The sequence below is a fragment of the Helianthus annuus genome, chromosome 12, assembly GCF_002127325.2.
Source record: "Helianthus annuus cultivar XRQ/B chromosome 12, HanXRQr2.0-SUNRISE, whole genome shotgun sequence".
NCBI lineage: Eukaryota > Viridiplantae > Streptophyta > Magnoliopsida > Asterales > Asteraceae > Helianthus > Helianthus annuus.
In genome coordinates, this window is record NC_035444.2 from 60,088,043 (window position 1) to 60,108,940 (window position 20,898).

General features: G+C 38.3%; 2 protein-coding genes across 5 annotated transcripts in view; one reads left to right on the forward strand and one right to left on the reverse strand.

Annotated features, from left to right (window-relative positions):
- Nucleotides 1–243: 243 nt before the first annotated feature.
- LOC110895066 (HBS1-like protein) lies at nt 244–9,413 on the reverse strand. Of its 4 annotated transcripts, none has more exons than XM_022142331.2 (13): nt 9,257–9,413; nt 8,435–8,605; nt 8,214–8,334; nt 7,955–8,128; nt 6,948–7,145; nt 6,775–6,852; nt 5,133–5,485; nt 4,935–5,045; nt 3,509–3,993; nt 2,749–2,917; nt 1,922–2,161; nt 1,162–1,296; nt 244–608 (listed from the first exon to the last, which is right to left on the reverse strand). In XM_022142331.2, exons 3-13 carry the CDS (start codon nt 8,329–8,331, stop codon nt 474–476), a joined length of 2,196 nt encoding a protein of 731 aa, XP_021998023.1. In that variant the 5' UTR covers nt 8,332–8,334; nt 8,435–8,605; nt 9,257–9,413; the 3' UTR covers nt 244–473. The 4 variants fall into 4 exon arrangements, with proteins under 4 accessions (XP_021998023.1, XP_021998024.1, XP_021998025.1 ...); XM_022142332.2 differs by having other exon boundaries at nt 8,435–8,545; nt 9,257–9,398; XM_022142333.2 differs by lacking the exons at nt 6,775–6,852; nt 6,948–7,145 and having other exon boundaries at nt 9,257–9,412.
- The window catches only part of LOC110892959 (zinc finger MYM-type protein 1-like), a 39,504-nt gene continuing 27,811 nt past the window's right edge, over nt 9,206–20,898 (forward strand). Inside the window, exons 1-5 of the mRNA XM_022140089.1 lie at nt 9,206–9,319; nt 9,425–9,498; nt 10,167–10,479; nt 10,522–11,465; nt 11,553–11,745. Coding sequence (XP_021995781.1) covers nt 9,206–9,319; nt 9,425–9,498; nt 10,167–10,479; nt 10,522–11,465; nt 11,553–11,745 — 1,638 coding nt within the window. The remainder of the gene's footprint in view (nt 9,320–9,424; nt 9,499–10,166; nt 10,480–10,521; nt 11,466–11,552; nt 11,746–20,898) is intronic.

Consider the following 20,898-nt stretch of genomic DNA (forward strand, 5'->3'; position numbering starts at 1 on the left):
CAGTGTTCAAACAAGATGGTCTAACGATGGCCAACAAGTGAGTCAATATGGAAGAATGAAGATGATAAACGCATAGTGAAGCAAGCGACGTGTGTGAGAGAGCACCTACTGCAACTGTCTTTCTCTAATTTATATAATTTTAAAAATTCTTGAGTTTTTTATGTATTCATCTTAAATTGTTGCATTGTTTTTACTTTTTTTTTTTGAACGGCCAACAAAAAAAAATGCTTTGTACATTACCAGTTAATCCAATGTGACCCAGAAATGGGTGTTCGGGTTGATTTTGCCAGCTACATAAACACATTCTCGATACAAAGCATAAAAACAAAAAAGAACCAAAACATAAAACACGACAAATAAAAATATCCAACAATTCTTCATATCATGAAACAGGGACCGCCTAATGGATACAAAATTGTACACTCGATAAATTACCTAAAAATAAATTCAAAACGACTTTTGTTTATGATAAACTAATTCGGCTCGGCTGTTATAACTCGGGTCACAACACCAACTGCAACTGTTGTCCCTGATGATCTTAGAAATACCCTCCCAAGTGCTCTACTACTTGAAAACTCATCCACACAAACCTCTCCTTGAAGCACCACCTGAGAAAAAATGCCATTAAATATAAAGAAAAATATGAGTAAATTGTCAAAATCGTCCCCGAGGTTTGGGCATGTTTTCCAGTTTCATCCAAAACAACTTTTTTGTACTATATTGTCTTTCACTTTTGGGATTTTTTGTCATTTTCATCCAAATATCTAACTTGGTTATTTTTCATATTTGGATGAAAATGGTAAAAAATCTCAAACCTCTTCTGGCAAAAAAGTTAGACGTTTGGAGGAAAATGACAAATTAAACCAAAATTGAAGGGCAATATGGTACAAAAAAAGTTGTTTTGGATGAAACTAGCAAACGTGTCCAAACCTCAGGTACGATTTTGGCATTTTACTCAAAAAATACCGTTAAATTGTAAAACATAAATAACCATAAAACAGATTTGTTACAAAATACATCCCCTTGGTGACCACTAGAGAAGAATGCCGTTAAATTGTAAAACATAAATAACCATAAAACTATTTTCATTTGAACATAATATATATTATTTCGATAATCGTTTGTTTTTAAATAAAATGAATTAAGAAAAGTCGAACACACCTCAACTATAGCACTTTGCTTGGCTAACAAGCATCGTGGTGACTTCTTCGTTACTTTACCCGTTTTGGGATCAAGCAATGACACGATCTTTGCAACTTTTGCTACTTCCTTTGCATGGTGTATATGAAACTCCAACTGCTCATTTTGTAATCCCATCACAAACCATCAATATGTATATCCCAATAGCAAAAAAGATAAAAATACGCATGATTAGAAAAAAACTAAATGCACCATGTTGGGTAACGAGTCAAAACGGGTTTAAGTAAAGCAAATCATTTTTGTACGGGTTGGTTTTCTTGGTCAAGGTTGACTAACAAAACCTAAAGTTTAAGTTAAAAATTTAATATGTTATGAGTAAATTCTCAAACTATCACATTATAATAAACATTTGACTTATGATGAGGGTTATAGTATGCATTAAAAAACACTTTTTTTGGAATAAATTTGCTACATTTCCTTAATAGCTTAGTAATTTTAACCCGTTACCCATCATAGTTAATAGGACAAACTTGATATATATCTTTCTAAATAGCATGATATCAAATTTTTACATTTTTAAAATACCAAAAAAATCACAACTATTAAGTCCTCTTGCATATAATGTAAAATCCGTTGTCTATAATAGTCTTCACTGAATAAACGAATAGTAAAACAGCCTTTGTTATACTGGATCATCCCGACGTTTGATGTTTCTTTCGCTTATTAACTGAAACATACGGTTGTTATAAGTAATTAAAGATACTTTTAGTAGAAACGTTACCTGTGAGCCAATCAATATTGGTGTTTGGACATCCAAAACAAGAATTTTCAACTCCAAACGATCGCTAACTGCCACCGGAAAATCCGGGTGACATAACACACCACCAGACATCACACTACTAGCATCAACGCCTTGTAGACTAACAGCTACATTGTCTCCTGCTCTGGCAACACTACACGGCAGAGAATCACGTTCTAGTGACCGCACTGTTCCAACGTCTCCCGAAGGCAGAACAAGAACCTATAAATGTGAAATAGCATTAGTCAATTAGGCATATAATAACAAGCAAACCAATATCTTTTTCCTTCATAGAGCTTGGAAAATTTTATCTTTATAGGATAGAAAAAAAAAACTACTTTACCCATAACAGAAATTTTAAAATAGTAAAGCACACGGACGGTCCTTGTGGTTAACCAAAATTTTGGATTTAGTCCACAGCTTTTCAAAAGTACATGGGTGGTCCCTGTGGTTTGCACTTTGTAACGTATTTAGTCCCCAACTTTTGCCAAAAGTACACCGATGGTCCCTGTGATATGCACTTAGTAATGCATTTAGTCATTAAACATTGGAGACTAAATATGCTACAAAATGCAAACCATATGGACCATTCGTAACCTTTGGCAAAAGTTGGGGACTAAATACGTTACAAAGTACAAACCACAAAGACTATCCATTTACTTTTGAAAGCTGGGGACTAAATCCAAAATTTTGGTTAACCTCAGGGACCATCCGTGTACTTTACTCTAAAAAAATTGGTTACCTTTTAATGCAATTAGTCCTTATGTTTTTCCTATGATGAATGTATGTGTTATATAATGTGAATGTACCTTGCTTCCATTACGGAGGGCACCCGCCTCTAATTTCCCGCACGCAGATACCTGACCTTGAGACGGAAGTTTGATGACATCACATATGGGCATTAATAGAGGCTTCGAGTATTCTCTAGCAGGCGGTTGAAGAGCATCTATAGCTTCCAACAAACTAGGTCCCTTGTACCTATAATATAACAACCAAATAACTGATAACTTAATATGTAGTTTCTTAATCACCATTCAATGTTGCTTAAATAAATGTTTGCATAACATAACGGGTTTTGACCCAAATAAAACATAACACAAACCAATCTAGTAATTAAATGGAGTGAAATGCCATTTTCGTCCCTGAGGTTTGGCCAGTTTTGCGACTTTCATTCAAAGGTTTGCTTTTTCGCATCTGGCTCCAAAAGGTTTGAAATCTTGCCATTTTCATCCGGGGGGTTAACTCCATCCATTTTATCTCCGTTAAGTCAGGGATATTTTCGTCTTTTTTGTTAACTTAAAGGGCAATTCGGTCTTTTTCACTTTATGTACATTAAGCTAAATGCTTGTACATAAAGTGAAAACGACTGAATTGCCCTTTAAGTTAACAAAATAGACAGAAATACCCTTACTTAACGTAGAAAAATGGAAGGAGTTAACGAGCCAGATAAAAATGGCAAGATTTCAAACCTTTTGAATCCAGATGCAGAAAAACAAACCTTTACGAAAATCGCAAAACTGGCCAAACCTAAAATAGCATTTTACTCCTAATAAAAAAACCAAAACTGACCAGGAAAACCGTGCATCAGAAGCGGGTCCCACCAAATTTTGGTTTTCCATGGCACTCAACGGAACCCATGACACATTCGAATCTCTAAAATTACAAGACCGAAGAAACGTTCCAAGTTGCAATTTAATAGTATCAAAACGATCCTTCGAGTATTGAACAGCGTCCATTTTATTAACAGACACAATAATTTGGTCAACCCCAAAGCTTCTAATCAGCTGTGCGTGCTCCCGTGTTTGACCACCTGCACTAGCGATGCCCGCTTCAAACGCACCAAGTGATGCGTCAATAACTAGAATTGCTGCGTCTGCTTGTGTTGCACCCGAAATCATGTTTGGAACAAAATCTTTATGGCCCGGTGAATCAAGTATCACGACATGGTACTTGTTGGAATTAAAGTAGGCAACTGCTACTGTCATAGTTATTCCCCTTTCTCTTTCTTCGGCACTCTCGTCTAACGCCCATGCATACGCAAAAGAACCTTTCCCCTTAATTTAAATAAAAATTAAGTCATAAATCCAGTAAACCAAGTTCAGCATGAAAAACTGTAGGTCAATTGACCCGTTTAGTTATGAATGGGTCTATTTGGGTTGTATTTTATCTCAAACGGGTCAAATAAATAACAGCTAAAAGAGGAACGGTAAAATAGGCCATACAGGTAGGGCTGCAAACGAACTGACGAACACGAACATGACCTTGTCCGTGTTCGTTTGTTAAGGAAAATATGTGTTCATGAACGCTTACCGAACGTGATATTCTGTTCGTGTCCGTTTATTAAGGGAAATATGTGTTCACGAACTGTTCATGAACTCTTACCGAATGTGATTTTCTGTTCGTGTTTTTGTGTTAAGGAAAGGAACGTGTTCGTGTTCGTCTGTTAACTTTAAATAACTAATGCAAACGAACGTTCATGACCACAAACAAGCATTCATGAACAGATTATATACACACTGATTCTTATTAAATATTTTGTTTATCGGAATTTTGACGTATTTTTAAATAAAATATAAAAATAAAAACACTAATTAACTATCGAACATAAACGAAAACGTTACCGAACGTTCACGAACATAAATGAACGAACGCGGCCTTTGTTCCTGTTCGTTCATTTATTAAACGAACAGACACAAATAAACTTCCCGCGGAACGGTTCACGAAATGTTCACTGAACATTCGGTTCATTTGCAGCCCTACATACAGGTCAAAAGAGTACAAAATCGAAATTTAGGTCATTGCTGTAATAACAAAATATCACATTTATCTATGTTAATTAAAGCATATGCAAAAGAAAAGTGTTTGTAGGTCAACCCAATCCACCCAGGCTGTTTAAACCTGTACGAAAAAACGACATATTTCAACCCAACACCATTTTGACCCGTTATCCAGCCCCACCCGTCTGACCCCACTTGATACACCAACCAAAAAATACCTGTAATTTAGCCTCCTTTTCATATTTATGCATTTGTTTCTGAGATATTTGGCCCAGAAGGTGTAGCAGCCTTCCCGAGAGTGTTGACTTTCCAGAATCCACATGACCAACCTGCAGATATCAAATAGATGGTGTCACACCGTCACCCACATAATAAACCATTTCAAAGATTTATAAGTTATGACACAGCAAACTTACAATAGCCAGATTCAGCTGAGTTAAACAATCATCGGTCTGGTCAACTAACATCCACTTCTCAGGTTTATATTCCACACGAGATGGTATCTTTTCCTTGTTATGAATTTTGGAATTTCCAGATTTGCCAGTGACGGTCAAACTGTTCAATTCACTGGAAAGGTTGTTTGTTGTTTTGTTGGATGTGTGTGCCTCGACATTGGAAGCATGACTGTTCTCCACGTAATCGGATTTAACCTTTGAATTCGACGGTGCTGACGTGGCAGAAGGTATCGCACTTGTACTAGTGTTGGCATTGTTTGTTGTTTTGTTGGAAGGAGCAGTAGAAGTTGACGGTTTGTTCAAGTTGGGTGCAACTGTTTAAGTAGAAAAGAACAGAAAATGTCAGGTTTCAACCATAGTTGTCAATAGCGGCTATAGCGCGCTATGTAGCGAGGCGACCATGTGTCGCTATCTGGGTCATAGCGACCAATAGCGACAGATAGGTTTTTTTTATGTAAATAGCAATTAGATATATCTATAAAATAGCTAGATTTATAGGTTTTTTGTTAAATATACATGTAAAATAGCATATATACCAAGGTATTTTGATATAATATACATATGAAAATTTTCAAAATTCTTTTTCTAGTGTATCGCTATTTATAAAATAGCAGTCGCTATTCGCTATGTAGCATATAGGTCCCTTGTCGCTATTCGCTATTAACAACTACGGTTTCAACTAGAAATATGAGGGTTTATATTAAACATAACGGAAATTATAAATACTATAAATATGCTATTCTATCACATCAACTAACTTTGGCCCCTCAACTTTACCATTAACCAACTTTAGCCCCTCAACTGACATAATGACATGTTTACTCCCTCAACTTTGATAATGACATGTTTAGCCCCTTATCTAAAACAACCTTAGCCCCTCAACTTTAATAATAAACAGCTTTAGCCCATCAACTTTAATAATGACATGTTTTGCCCCCAGCTTTAATAATGACATGTTTCGCCCCATAACTACATCAAACAACTTTAGACTCTCAACTTTAATAATAAACAACTTTAGCCCCTCAACTTTAATAATGACATGTATAGCCCCTTAACGAAAACATCAAACAACTTTAACTCTCGCGATTTGCTTATTTTTATCTAGGTTTCGAACCTGATGCGGAACGCGGGTGGTAACCCACTAGTTTAATAAAATAAAGCAACAGAAAATTTACAGCTAGAAAGTTGGGCATCATCTGATGAACATATTATGACTCATGAAACGCATGCCAGTAGTTAGACATGGTACATCTACATGTTAATATAGATCATGTGTATATGTGAGTGTCTTTAGTTGGGAAGAGAATTCTCGGAAACTTCAATCTTAAACAAGCATATTATTTCATCGCTAGGTTAGAATTTAGATCGCAGCTTCCACTATCTTTCTCTTCCCCAAAATACAGTGAAGCTGACTAGACCACGAGCTAAGAAACGTTAATATTTAGAGATGTTTTCGAAGCATACGATGTGATACGATAAGTCAATAACTGAAGATGGCAAAATGGGTGGATCGGACAGATTGGGTTGACCCAAAATATTTCTAGTCAAGAAATATATGTATCTTTAAATTATAAAGGGTGCCAAATATGATCACAAACAGTACCTTTAGAACCTATTTTGTAAGATCTCAATCCGAGAGAAACCACATCATCCGGAGATGGGATATCAAACTTGAAAGGGGCTGAAGCAGTCAAAACCGGAAAGTACAGGGATCACTAAAGTTAGTTAGTTATTACGAAACAAGGGTTTAGATATATTTGTCTTATAGATGTCAACCTATGTTAGCCTTGTTATGTTTTTCAGAAATATAGGTGTTATGTAAATCATGAAATTGGCCTCGAATGCTTCCGCGCAAGTGGGAAAATTTGTCGTCTTTTGTTGAAGAAGCATCTTTATGTGGTTGGAAGTTCGCTAACGATGCAAAAAGAGACTTTGCCATCATCGATGCCCCGGAATTCATGCATGTGCCACCAACTGCATTGAAAAAATCTAATCTATGAAGCGGTAACCTAGAATTAAAAGAAGTCCTAACTCCCAAATGTATGTAAGCTCCATAAATTTAAATTATTCTTCGGCTCACATATTGGTGCATTGTTAGACGGAAATGTCAAGAATAAGATACTCAATTTGTCAAATATTAACTACTGTACAACCCATAGTGAGTGAAGGAACCAAATTAATACAATTTGTTAGACATTATGTCACATAACAGTTTCTATTATAACAGTTAACCACAATAACCATGTCTCTTATAGCAATTAGCCACCACTGTTGACATAGTTGACTTGTATTAATCCATAAATATCATGTCATGTATCGTACTTGAGTTTTAATCATTACATAATACACATTACTTTCTCTAGTTTCTCTTTCTAGATTTCGGTTTACTCTGTAAGATTAGAGTAAAGTACACAGATAGTCCCTGTGGTTTTTCAAATATTGGATTTGGTCCCTAGCTTTCCAAAAGTACACGGATGGTCCCGGTGGTTTGCACTTTGTAACGCATTTGGTCCCTAATTATTGCCAAAAGTACATGGATGGTCCTTGTGGTTTGTACTTTATAACGCATTTAGTCCCTAACTTGGACCTCCTGAAACCTTTAGATTTGTTAGTTGGGGACTAAATGCGTTACAAAGTGCAAACCACAGGGACCATCTGTGTACTTTTGAAAAGCTAAGGACCAAATCCAAAATCTTGGAAAAGCACAGGGACTATCCATGTACTTTACTCATAAGCTTATTAACTTACGAAACCACAAAAAAACACTAAACAAAGATGCATACCTGTACTTGATTGGCCATTGTTATTGCTTCTGACCAAAGGGTTGCGAAGGACACCACATATATCACACGATGACAGATATTCTTCATTGTCAAATGTACATATGGGGCAGCGCCAAACATTTTGCCGAGCGACTTCTTGTTTAACTTCATGTTTTACTTCAACAGAGTCCCAGGCTATACAAAAGGTATCATATTCAAACAACATATAAATAAAAAAATTTTAAGTTCAAGAAAAAATTGCAGGTCAAAGATCAATTACCAGTGTTATGATCATCTGTACCGTTGCCATAATTGTAATCGTAATTGTCCTCATTGTAATCATCATAAATATCATAGTCGTCATCGAAATCAACTCCATATGTCACTTTGCGAGGCATTTTCTGGTTCAAATAAAAAACAATAACCATTAGTCTGAAAAGATACAAATACGCAGATTAAATTATCAATCCAAACGAACAAGAAATTTTCTAAAAGAAATACCTTGAGCTTGCTGTACACTTAATCAAAATTATAACAGCATCCAAATCATTCCCATATGATTTTACGAGACCAACACGATGCTAATATGCCAAAAGAATTTGACGACGTAACCTGCCAAAGGAATGCTTTCCTACTTCATGTCCGTTTTGCCACCCAGTAAAAGATTAAATTCTGATATGAAAAAAAAAAACGACCCGTAGACGGTTAGGTTGTACCCAGCTAAAAAGCCTAAAGTGACAAACTAAATGTTTACTATTAATGGAGTTATAGCCTATTAACCATTAGAACAACCCATTCAAACAGACAAACCGTTAACTGAACAAAACAAATAATTGCTTATCATGTTTCGAAGCACACCCTTCACATGAACACTTTACACTTATAATCATATAGAATTTAAGGTACTGCCAAAGAGAGTAAGCTCATTACACACACTCAGTTAATGCAAAAAAAATAAATAAATAATAGTTATTCTGTACAAAAGTAACACCAGTGAAAACAGAAACTTGAAAATCATCAAACTGAAAATAGAAACATCACATTCAAGCATCACATCAAGTATAATCAAGATAATACAAAAATTAGGGTTTTAGAAAACACAAATTAGGGTTTCGGTATACTAGCGAATATTCGTAAATTCAACATCAAGTTTTATCAGAAACAAAATCTGTAGGTTTAAGAAGTTATCAATTTGAATAAAAATCGAATATTTGTAAGCGAATGAATCCAGATATAATGTATAGCAAAAGACATGAAGATATAATTGGATAAATGGTAATTGAGATTAAAGTAGTTGTGATTGAAAGGGATGAAAGAAGAAACCAGTGTGGTGAGTTGATTGCGAGAGAAGCTGTGGGTTATGATGAAGCAATCTGGAGTGTGGAAGTTGGTGGATTTTGTATCGGATGATCGACGAGGGTTGCAAACGTTTGGCTTCACTTTATAGTTTCTTTCCGGAATAATCTTAACTTCAACTTAAAAATTCTTAAGCCCGGTCTCAAGGGCGCAGCATGTGAGGGGCGGGGGTCGCCCGACCCTCCGAACTTTTCGGTTAGTAGTGTTACGTATGTGTTTTTCGTATAGAAATTTTTAGGGATATACGTATTAGACCCCCCGGTTTAAAAAAAATTATGTATATATGTGTTAGACCCCCCGGTTTTCTAAAATAAAAAATTATGTATATACGTGTTCGACCCCTTCGGTTTTCTAAAAAATAAATTATATAACCCAAATAAAATACTAAATTAGCCCAAATAAAAGAGTATGTTACGTATTTTTATCATAAGCCCAAAATAACCAAATCAAAACTCATGGCCCATTTAAGAAATTAAACCCAATATGATTCATAACCCAATAATCACTGATTCAACTTGTTGCCTTGTTCGACTGTGCGCAGACAGAAGAAGCAGAAAGAAAAAACGCAGGGGGCTGGGGGGATTTCACTTGTTCGACTGGCCTGCTGCTTGTTCGACTGTTCGACCGAAGACTTCAACTTCCAGATTTCACTTGTTCAATCATCAATTCATCATCAGGTATGTTAATTTTTATGTTTAGGTTTGATTTAGGGCTCCAATTTATATGAATTAGGTTGAAATTAGGTGTAAGTTTTAGCCCTAAACTTGTTGAATCTTTATCTAGCTATTAGAATTTTTGAAACTTAGGTCGATTTGTTCACATTTGTTATTAGATTGCCATGGGGAAGAATAAATGCATAACCTCTTTTTTTCAAAAGAAAGAATGAAAATGAAGAACAAGTAGAGGGAAATCAGGGAATTGTTGATGGAAACAATGAGAACAAACGTCAAAAAGCTTCAACAAGTGAACCGGTTAGTGAAGTGAATAATGAGCCGAATCAAAACATTCCACCGGTTAATGAAGCGAATAATGAGGCGAATAATGAAGCGAATAATGAGGCGGATAATGAGGCGAATCAAAACATTCCTCAAAATCCGACTAACATCAATGAAGTGGATGTTAGTAGTCTAGAAAGAGATCCCGCTAAGCGACTTCCAATGTGGAAATATCCGGTTAATATACGGGAACAAGTAAGACTAGCTTATATATCATTATGAGCGTATCAAATAAAGCTAGATGAGTATAAGCCTAGGGGTCCAAAGAACAATCTTCGTAGATTTAAATATGCTTGGTTTGATATGTTCCCTAATTGGTTAGAGTATTCTCCAACAAAACACAAGGCTTATTGTTTCCTTTGTTATTTATGTAATGATAAACCGAATGAGAGCCACGATCATAGTGCGTTTACTAGAGAAGGCTTTGACAATTGGAAAAAGGTTAATGATAGGGATAAATGCCCATTGTTGAAGCACATTCAATCTTCAAATCATAAAAAAGCTTTTCTATTGTATACGAACTTGTTGAATCAAGAAGCACACCTTGACAATTTCATAGTAAGGAAAAGTGAAGGGAAAATTAGGAACAACCGGTTAAGATTAAAAACCACAATTGATGTAGTTCGTTGGTTGACTTACCAAGCTTGTGCCTTACGAGGACATGATGAATCTTCCACATCTAAGAATCAAGGTAACTTTCGTGAATTGCTAAAACTTTTAGCCCATTATAATGGTGATGTTGCAAAGGTTCTTTTCCAAAATGCTCCATATAATTGCAAGTATACGTCTTCTGATATTCAACAAGAAATTCTTAGCATTATGGTTAATAAAGTTCGTAAGCATATACGAAACGAAGTGGGGGATTCATGGTTTTGTGTCATGGTTGACGAGTCACGGGATGAGTCGAAAAAAGAGCAAATGGCGATAGTTTTAAGATTTGTTGATGCTGAAGGAGTGATACGGGAAAGGTTCTTGGATTTAGTTCATGTTACGGATACTTTATCAACGACCTTAAAAGTAAATTTGTGGAATACACTGTTGCATTACGGTTTTGATGTTAGTAAAATTCGGGGTCAAGGCTATGATGGTGCTAGCAATATGAGAGGAGAATGGAATGGATTGCAAGCACTTGTCCGGGAATATAGTCCTTATGCGTATTATGTTCACTGCTTTGCTCACATGTTTATACTTGTTTTTTTTTAACTTTCTTTATTCGGTTTAACGACAATACTCTTATGATTATTACATTTTTTGTTTTTTACTCACAGGTTACAACTTGCCTTGGTTTGTGTCTCAAGAGATGTGACTCCAGTACACCAATTCTTCTCAAACCTAGTTTTTATAATTAATGTGGTTTGTGCTTCTAGTAAGCGCCATGATGAGTTACAAATGGCGAAGGTGGATGAGATTAAAAAGTTACTAGATTTGGGTGAAATCAAATCGGGAAAAGGACAAAATCAGGTAGGGACATTAAGAAGGGCCGGTGATACACGTTGGGGTTTCCATTTTAAATATGTTTGTAGTTTGGTTAACATGTTTGATGTCACCCGTGTTGTTCTCAAGGGAATAATTGAAGACACAGCTCATTGTCACACCCCGATTTCCACGTGTTTCACCGGTGGGCCCGGTGGGGGATTACCGTGACGTAGTTGGCAACAATGTAGTCAAACCACAATATTTAAATGCATAGCGGAAGCATAAAGATAGATTATATTTCAACCATTGTTTGTAATATCTAAGTATTACGAATAGTCGAAACAAATCCACAGGGGATCAAAATAAAATATAAATATTGTTCAACAGATATGGCATCCCAAGCTTGCGAGACTCTATCGATGCTTAAGGAGTGGCTAGCCTATTTCGTACAGAGCCTGCATTTAATCTTTTGGGGAAAATACGTCAGTTTACACTGTTAAATACATTCAACCGACACTTTGTAAAATTTTTAATAAAAATTGATTTGAATGCACAAGGCACAAACTCTTTATAACTTGGGATAATTTATCAATCAAATCTTGTAAAAGAATTACATGTTCACTATGCGTTCGGTTGCCCGGGTCGTGCCGGGTTTAAGATTAATAAACACGCCACAAAGCATAAAGCCGTGGCGGGAAAAACCAACGGTTATACCTTTATAATATAGACACATTGACGGGTGTACGCCTACACCCGTGTGTCGAGGTCGTGGCCATTTCGTAAAATGATGCCAAGGATATCCGGGACATGGTCATTAACTCCCAAAGGCGTAAAGCCAACAAAACCAATTTTTAAACGGGTCACATTGATAATACCCAACTACTAATGAGTTGGGGTCAATTGCCCGACCAAGCGGTATTTTAAATACCGTAAGCCAAGCCCGTATAACGGAAAATAAGTTAAAAGTATTTACCCGAGCAAGTAATATCCTTAATAAATAAATGCAAGTTTCTTTTACTGGTCTCCTATTCTGGAACAAAGGTTTAAACAATCTATTAGAATCCTAACGGGTCTTTCCATTTAGCCTTAGCTTAGACCGGTCAGTTTCAAAGGATATATACGGTTTAGTCGCGTGAAAGGCGAAAACCGGGAATGGAATGTGGTTTGAACCCAACAAGTTTAAAGACTTGTTTTATATGGGTAATATAACCACACTCTGGATTTTGAGGTCAAAACAATAAGGTTTGACCCGTTTCAGCTAGTTTATGTAAACTAGTTACATAAACCGAACCGTGCGCGCAAAAGGCGTAAGGGTAACCGTAAGAGTCCTACACAAGTTTCCTAAGTCAATATGCTTTAAAGAGGTTGTGGTATCAGTAGGATACCTTCCATAATGCCCGTAACGAGTTTAAATCCATTACATGCCCCGTAGGGGTATTTCGGTCATTTTAAAGATTATAAAAGAGGTTTCTGAGTTCTATAGGAAATCTAAGTTTTCCGAACAGTTTATAAAGTCCAAAATACTCTATTTATTATTTAAAATCAGTAGCAACTGGAATCGGGTCAAAATACCTTGTAGAGCTCAAGTTATGCCCGAAAAGGGTATATTCGGTATTTACCGAACCGATGCCATAACCGCAGGTTATGAGCAGGTTAAAAATAATTAAAAATCTTTAAAAATTCCAAAATATTATTTTACATCAGTGTGTAAAAGGTTTGGTGTCGAAATTTGGGTTTAGATAGGCTTTACGCTAAATGCGCCGTTTAATTACTAAAGTTTCCGTAATTGCGCTATTTAGCATAACTCCTATTCTAGACCTCTGATTGACATGAAATTTTAGGGACATGTTTAGAAATCAGTAACTAAGATTATTGTCCTTTCACATGTCCAAAATTCTCGTTTTAAAGTGAAAAGGGCGTTACGGTCAATCTTTAAGCATTTAACGGAAATGTGCTAGAGACTCGGACAAACAACGAACCGGTCACAGAGGGTTATACCATCATGTAACCTAGTCCTAAGATAGTCCTAAGGCATATCTAACTCATACCAAAACGGGTCAGAACTGAAGTCAAAGCAAAAGTCAAAGTTTTGCGACTTTCGGTTTCGAACCGGGTCAAAACAGTAAATTGTCGGATCAAACAAGATTAGACTAGTTAATATACTTATTATCATGTTATATGAGTGTTAAAACAGGTTACATGTGTAACACCTCGAAATTTTGTGTCCAATAATGTATTGACACGTGTCTTGAGTTACACGTGGCGTTTAATAATAAATAAAGGACTAAAGTTGACAAACCTTAAAAGTATGTAAATTCGAGGGTTATAAATGTCAACCAAGGGTAAGTATACTGGATAGTAACCCTAAACGATGCTCGTACCTTCAAACGAATAAATCATGGATCGTACGGAAGCGAAACGCGGAAGAAAGTGAGAGATTTCAAGCTACAGGGGGGTTAGCTGTGTCAACATGTTTAATTATACCTCTGAGTGACCCTTTGACGTACCCGAGGCTTTGTAACAGTAAAAATACGCTCACTAGAATGTACTATATAAATTCCGCGAAATTCCGTTTTAAAACGAGAAAATTATGATCAAGTTCGTACGAGAGGGGTTAAAAGCGTCAACAATGAAAGTTAAGGCTTTTCGGATAATAATTAAACTAACCGGGGGCTTAACAGTACGGGTAAAAGGCACGAGGCCCTTAATTGTAATTAACCGAGGGCCAAATCGCAAAGTTACCCCTTCAAACCCGAAAGGTCAGCTTATTAATTACCAAAGATTTCGTTACTAATTACAAGGATTTTGTTAATCATTACAAAAGATTGAAAAAGATTTAAAAACAACCTTTACGGACCGCAAGGGTCCTGCCTTACGGACCGTAAAGGGGTGAATGATTAAGCTTGTCTCCGCCACAGGCTTACGGACCGCAAGGCCCAAGCCATACGGTCCGTAAGCGATGCCCAGCGACAGAAAGTTGGCTGTTGGCTGTTTAAAGCGGTAAAACATGTATGAATGGGTTTCCCAGAGGTATGGGCGCCCCCTACTCGACCCATAGCACCTTAGGACAGCTGCCATTCATCCATACTCATTTATAGGATGTGTTGTAATGATCTAGAGGCCAATCTTGCACTATAAAAGGCCATTCACAGTTCACAATTAAAACACACCTCAAAATTCACCTTCTGATCATTCTTGGAGCTCTCAAGCTTTACTCTATCATTCTAAGTCGTGCACTAACCTTCTGTAAGTTGTCTAACCCTTTTGTGGTTTAGTTTTGCTTAGTATATAGCTAAAAATCAAACCGTCGTAATTACGGTTTGACTTCGAGATTAGTCTACAATGGCTCAGTCATATCTCGAATTGAAAGTAGTTATAAGTTGGTATTTATGTGGGTAATAAACCTCTAAAAGGGTTCCCCCTGATCACCACTCTAACTAGTTCAAATGTCGAGTCAAACGTATACTTAAAAAGTCAACAGAAAGCCATTTTTGCGATTCTTGCATAATCTGTAATATAGATGATATGAAACCTGTTTGAACACTTATAAAACATGATATTAAGTACATAAACTTGTCTAAGCTCGTTTGATTCGGCCATTTGCTATATTGACCCGGTTCGGAGCCGAATGTCGCAAAAGTTTGACTTTTGCTTTGACTTCAGTTCTGACCCGTTTTAGTGCAATGTAGATATGCCTTAGGACTCTCTTGGGACCAGGTCACGTGATGGTATCACCCTCTGTGACCGGTTCGTTGTTTGTCCGAGTCTTTTACGCATTTCCGTTAATTGCTTAAAAGTTGACCGTAACGCCCTTTTCAAAATAAAATGAGTATTTCGGACACGTGAAGGGACCATAACCTTGCTTACTAAATTCTAAGCATGTCCCTAAAGTTTCACGCCAATCCGAGGTCTAGAATAGGAGTTATGCTAAATAGCGCAATTAAAAGAAACTTTTGTAGTAAACGGCGCGATTAGCATAACGCCTACCTAAACCAAGATTTCGTCACCAAACCTTTTACTCACTGTTGTGAAATAATATTTTGGGATTTTTAAAGATTTTTAATTAACTTTAACCTGCTCATAACCTACGGTTATGGCTACGGTTCGGTAAATACCGAATATGCCCTTTTCGGCCAAAACTTGAGTTCTACAAGGTCTTTTGACCCGATTCCAGTTGCTACTGATTTTAAATAATAAATAAAGTATTTTGGACTTTATAAACTGAACGGGAAACTCAGATTTCCTGTAGAACTCTAAAACCTCCTTTAAAAGTCTTTAGAATGACCGGAAAACCCCTACGGGGCGTATAATAAACTTAAACTCGTTACGGGCATCACGGAAGGTATCCTACTGATACCACAACCTCTTTAAGGTATATTGACTTAGGAAACAAGTATAGGACTCTTACGATTACCCGTTGCGCTCTTCGCGCGCACGATTCGGCTTATGTAACTAGTTTACATAAATTAGCCGATACGGGTCAAACCATATTATTTTGACCCCAAAATCCAGAGTGTGAACATTAAACCCATATAAAACAAGTCTACGAACTTTTTGGGTCAGAATCACATTCCATTCTCGGTTTTCGCCTTTCACGCGATTAAACCGTATCTATCCTTTGAAACTGACCGGTCTAGGCTACGGCTAATATAAAGACCCGTTAGGATTCTAATAGGTTATTTAAAACCTTCGTTCCAGAATAGGAGCCCCAGTAAAAGATATCTATGATTAAATCAATGAAGGACAATACTTGCAAAGATAAATACTTTTAACTTATTTTCCGTTATACGGGCTTGGGTTACGGTATATTAAATACCGCTTGATTGAGCATCAAATCTTCCACCGTTTAGGTGGTTAATTGAATAATTTTATCGGCTCATTTAAACAGTCTTGTTACTTAAAAGCCTTTGGGGGGGTTAATGACCATGTCCCGGATATCCTAGGCATCATTTTACGAAATGGCCACGACCTCGACATCCGGGTGTAGGCGTACACCCGGCATTATGTCTATATTAATTAAAAGACGTAACCGTTGGTTTACCCACCTCGGTTTTACGCAAAGTGGTGTGTCTATTGATCTTTAACCCGGACTAGATCCGGGCTACTGAACGCAAAGAAGGAACATGTAATTCGTTCACAAGATTATAATATTAAATAATTCTCCCAAGTTATAAAAGAGTTTGTGCCTTGTGCATCCAAATCAATTTTAATAAACATTTTACAAAAGTGTCGGTTGAATGTATTTACCAGTGTAAACTGACGTATTTTCCCAAAAAGATTAAGTGCAGGTACTACACGTAATCGGCTGGCAATAGCTCCATAGCATCTTAAGAAGTCTCGCAAGCTTTGATGCCTTGTCTGTTGAACAATATTTTTATTATTATTTTGATCCCCTGTGGATACCATTCGAGTATTTGTGATACATTCGATATTACAATCAAAGGTTGAATTATATCTATCTTTATGCTTCCGCTGTGCATTCATATAATTGTGTGGTTTGACTATATTATTGCCAACTACGTCACGGTAATCCCCTACCGGGCCCACCGGTGATACACGTGGAAATCGGGGTGTGACAGGTTGGTATCAGAGCCAACATTGAGTGAATTAAACACTATCCTAATGTGTTTAATCTCAGTGACACAATTGCACATACTTGAGTCTAGACAAGAACATAGGACAAATTCGAATTCTTTATTCCAGTTGTCTTTTATTGTTATTGTGATTTTTAATAGTTTTGAAAGCAGGATATATGGCACCTGTAATTTTCCGAGGAAGAGGAAGAGGAAGAGGAAGGAGAGGCAGAGGAGAGATCGTTACTCACAATGATCACGAAGCTGGACCTTCAAATACGCGAGCTCCTTCGACCACAAGGAGTGAAGAACCGCAAAGACGGAGAAACCTTTTCGAACCTGCGAGGCATTCCACCTCGCACTGATCGACGCCATCGTACCGTCGCTCGTTCGGGCCAGATTCCGAGAATGATCCCAACAACCCTCAACCCTCCTACATGCCTCTACAACGTTCGGTATCGCACCGCAATTTTGACGATCCTACTCCATACTTCAGAGGTCAGTTTAACCCAGCTGACTACATTCAGGAGCCTGCTGGCTTTGTCCCATTAGGACCACAGGATCACTTCTCCGAAGACCACATGGATGAGGACACGGATCCGATAGAACCTGCTCGTGGTACGCCCACGCATCCAATAGAAATCTCTGATGGGTCATCCTTTCATGGCACACCCTATCAGGGACCAGATAGCTTCCAAGCGTTGTTCGACTGACATGAGTGGTACTATACACCATCTCATCAGACATCACAACACCAGCCGCAACATCCGCAAGATCCCTCTGAGGATCCACGTTTCGTGGCAGTTACGCCACCACCTCCGCCACCGGTACAGCCAGTAATGCCTGATCCGCCAAGGCGTAGGAGGACAAATGCCCGTATGTCCACACGAGGAGGAGGGGATTTCCACTTCAGCACCCCTCGACACTCTAGTAGTAGCCACTACCCGCCACTACCAGAAGAAGGACCTGCAAGTCCAGTACAGGAGGCGAACTCCGCACCAGTTGCACCATCTTCGCCACCGTTTGGGTATGACCACCCAATACCTGCGTACATGGGCCCAACGGCATATAACCCGTTCGAACCATCGTCGCACGCACATTACAATTACAACTATGAGCAAGACCCATATGTGGTAGGGGCTAGGTATAATGCCCGATATCCAGACGAAGCATATGGAAACATGGGAATACCGGACTACTCAGCTCATGGGTATCCAGCACCTCCTAGACCTCCAGTTCTGCAACCGGCGCCACAACCACGTTTTTCCCCACCTGAACAAGAAGAAATACTCCACCGTTTGAGCCGTGTGGAAAGAGACTTCGAGGAAGAACGTAAGAGCCACCGAGGATTCCTCAAGGGCTTGGCAAACCTACTGAAGGGCAAGAAGAAGAAACGAGACCCTTAGTCTCCTTATGGATTGTTGTACTTACAATTTAGTCCCTACGTGGACATTTATCGTATTTCAGTCCCTAAGTGGACTTATCTCTTAGTCCCTGCGCGGACACCTATCTAGTATTAGTCCCTGCGTGGACTTGTCTTTTTATTAACCTCTATGTAGGTATGTACTTGTTAAAAGTCCCGTTTAGGGCAGTGTGTAATCGTATTTGAAATTTTGGAGTGTTATGTTATGAATTTCATTTTTGTTATTACTATATATGAAATAAAACAAAAATCATTCCTTTTAGTTTGATCTGCCTAAATAAAGAATCTTAAGAGTGAAACCTAGCCAGGTGTCTGTATAAGATCCGGCCAAGATGGTAAGACCTAATTAAAAGATTAAGATTCCTTGTTAACCTCTGTGAACATGTTAACGTTCATGGCAGATGTGATTCGTTAAAATCGCACACGTCATTCTTATATAAGAATCCTCTAAAGGATTCCAAAGCCCAAATCAATGATTCGTAAATCATGGGTTAAATCATCAATAAAGGTGATCACTTGCTAAACATCCATTAGTGATGTAGTGCCTACGGGCCAACCTTATTAAACATCCATTAGAGATGAAGTGCCTATGGGCCATAATTATTGTCATATAAGACTAAAGGCAGTGGCGGTCTATGCCCCCCTGTCAGAAAAGGTAAAAGAACTACGGTTCAAACCTTCATACCTGGACTCTCTGAAATCTCGGCTAATATTATAATAATGTCCTCGTGACTAGGCTTGTATGCCACTAGCAATATCATATTGTAATTAGGATAAGTATGTTCAAATCCTAAAATGAAAAATGAGTAACAAATTAACCCGATATGGTCTTCATTACCATGGTTAATGAATTGCCATAAAAGACAATTCAATAATAAACTTCTGAATAGAATTTTCATTATCTTCTGCAGCAGATACCAGCTACTATGGCGAATCCCAATGGAGAAAATAGCCATACGAGTGAAGATGATTATGATAATGCCCAAGTACATTTAACGGGCGCTCAACTAAAGGCTCTTGTCGACAACGCTGTTCAGGCAGCTCTAGATCGACAATATACCGAATCTCGAAGCAGGACCGTGTCCAAACCACCCTCTAAGCCGAAGACACACTCAAAATCCCACAGCAAACCATTATCCAAGCCCAAGAAGGACGACGATAACCACTCGTCCAAGCCCAAGAAGGACGACGACAATCACTCGTAAAATGAAAATAGTGTTCGTCGTGAAAGGGAGTATACTGATGCTTCCCGTGCCAGGGGCTGCACATACAAGTACTTTGTGTCTTGTAAACCCCGAGACTTCACAGGGGAGAAAGGTGCCGTCGAATGTATGACGTGGCTGGATGAGATGGACACTGTGGTGGACATCAGTGGCTGTGCGGAAAGGGACGTAGTGAAGTTTGTGTCGCAATCGTTTAAGGGCGAGGCCCTGGATTGGTGGAGGGCGTTGGTTCAAGCCTCGAGAAAGACTGTGCTATACAGCATGACGTGGGAGGAATTCGTTTCTCTCATCAAAGAAAATTACTGCCCTCAACATGAGGTGGAGAAGATAGAGTCCGATTTTGTGTCATTGGTGATGACAAACCTGGACTGCCAGGCCTACTTGACGAGCTTCAACACGATGTCTCGCTTGGTTCCATATCTGGTAACCCCGGAACCAAGGAGGATCGCTCGTTTTATCGGGGGGTTAGAACCCGCGATAAAGGCAAGTGTGAAGGCCTCTCGCCCAACGACCTTCAGGTCTGTAACTGACCTCTCTTTGTCCCTCACCATGGACGCGGTCCGACTGAGATCGCTGAGGAACAAAGAGGCCGAGAAGAGGAAGCGTGAGGACGATACCTCACGAAGGTCGGGAAAGAAGCACCGTGGGAACGGTGATGGCAAGAGAGGGACATAATCGAGGAAAGATGGGCAACAATCGGGATAGAAGCCCAAGTGCAAAAACTGCCAGAAGCATCACTTTGGTAAATGTAGGCTTGGGTCAAACTCACAGTCCCAGTCAAAGTCGTATACTTGTGGACTGTGCAAGTCCAAAGACCACAAGACTGTGGACTGTAAGAAGATTAAAGATGCGACCTGCTACAACTACAGTGAAAAGGGGCACATTAAAAGTAATTGCCCCAAATTCGCCAAGAAGACAGAAGAAACCAAAAAGAATAACGCTAGAGTCTTCAAGATGGATGTGAAGGAAGCTTTGCAAG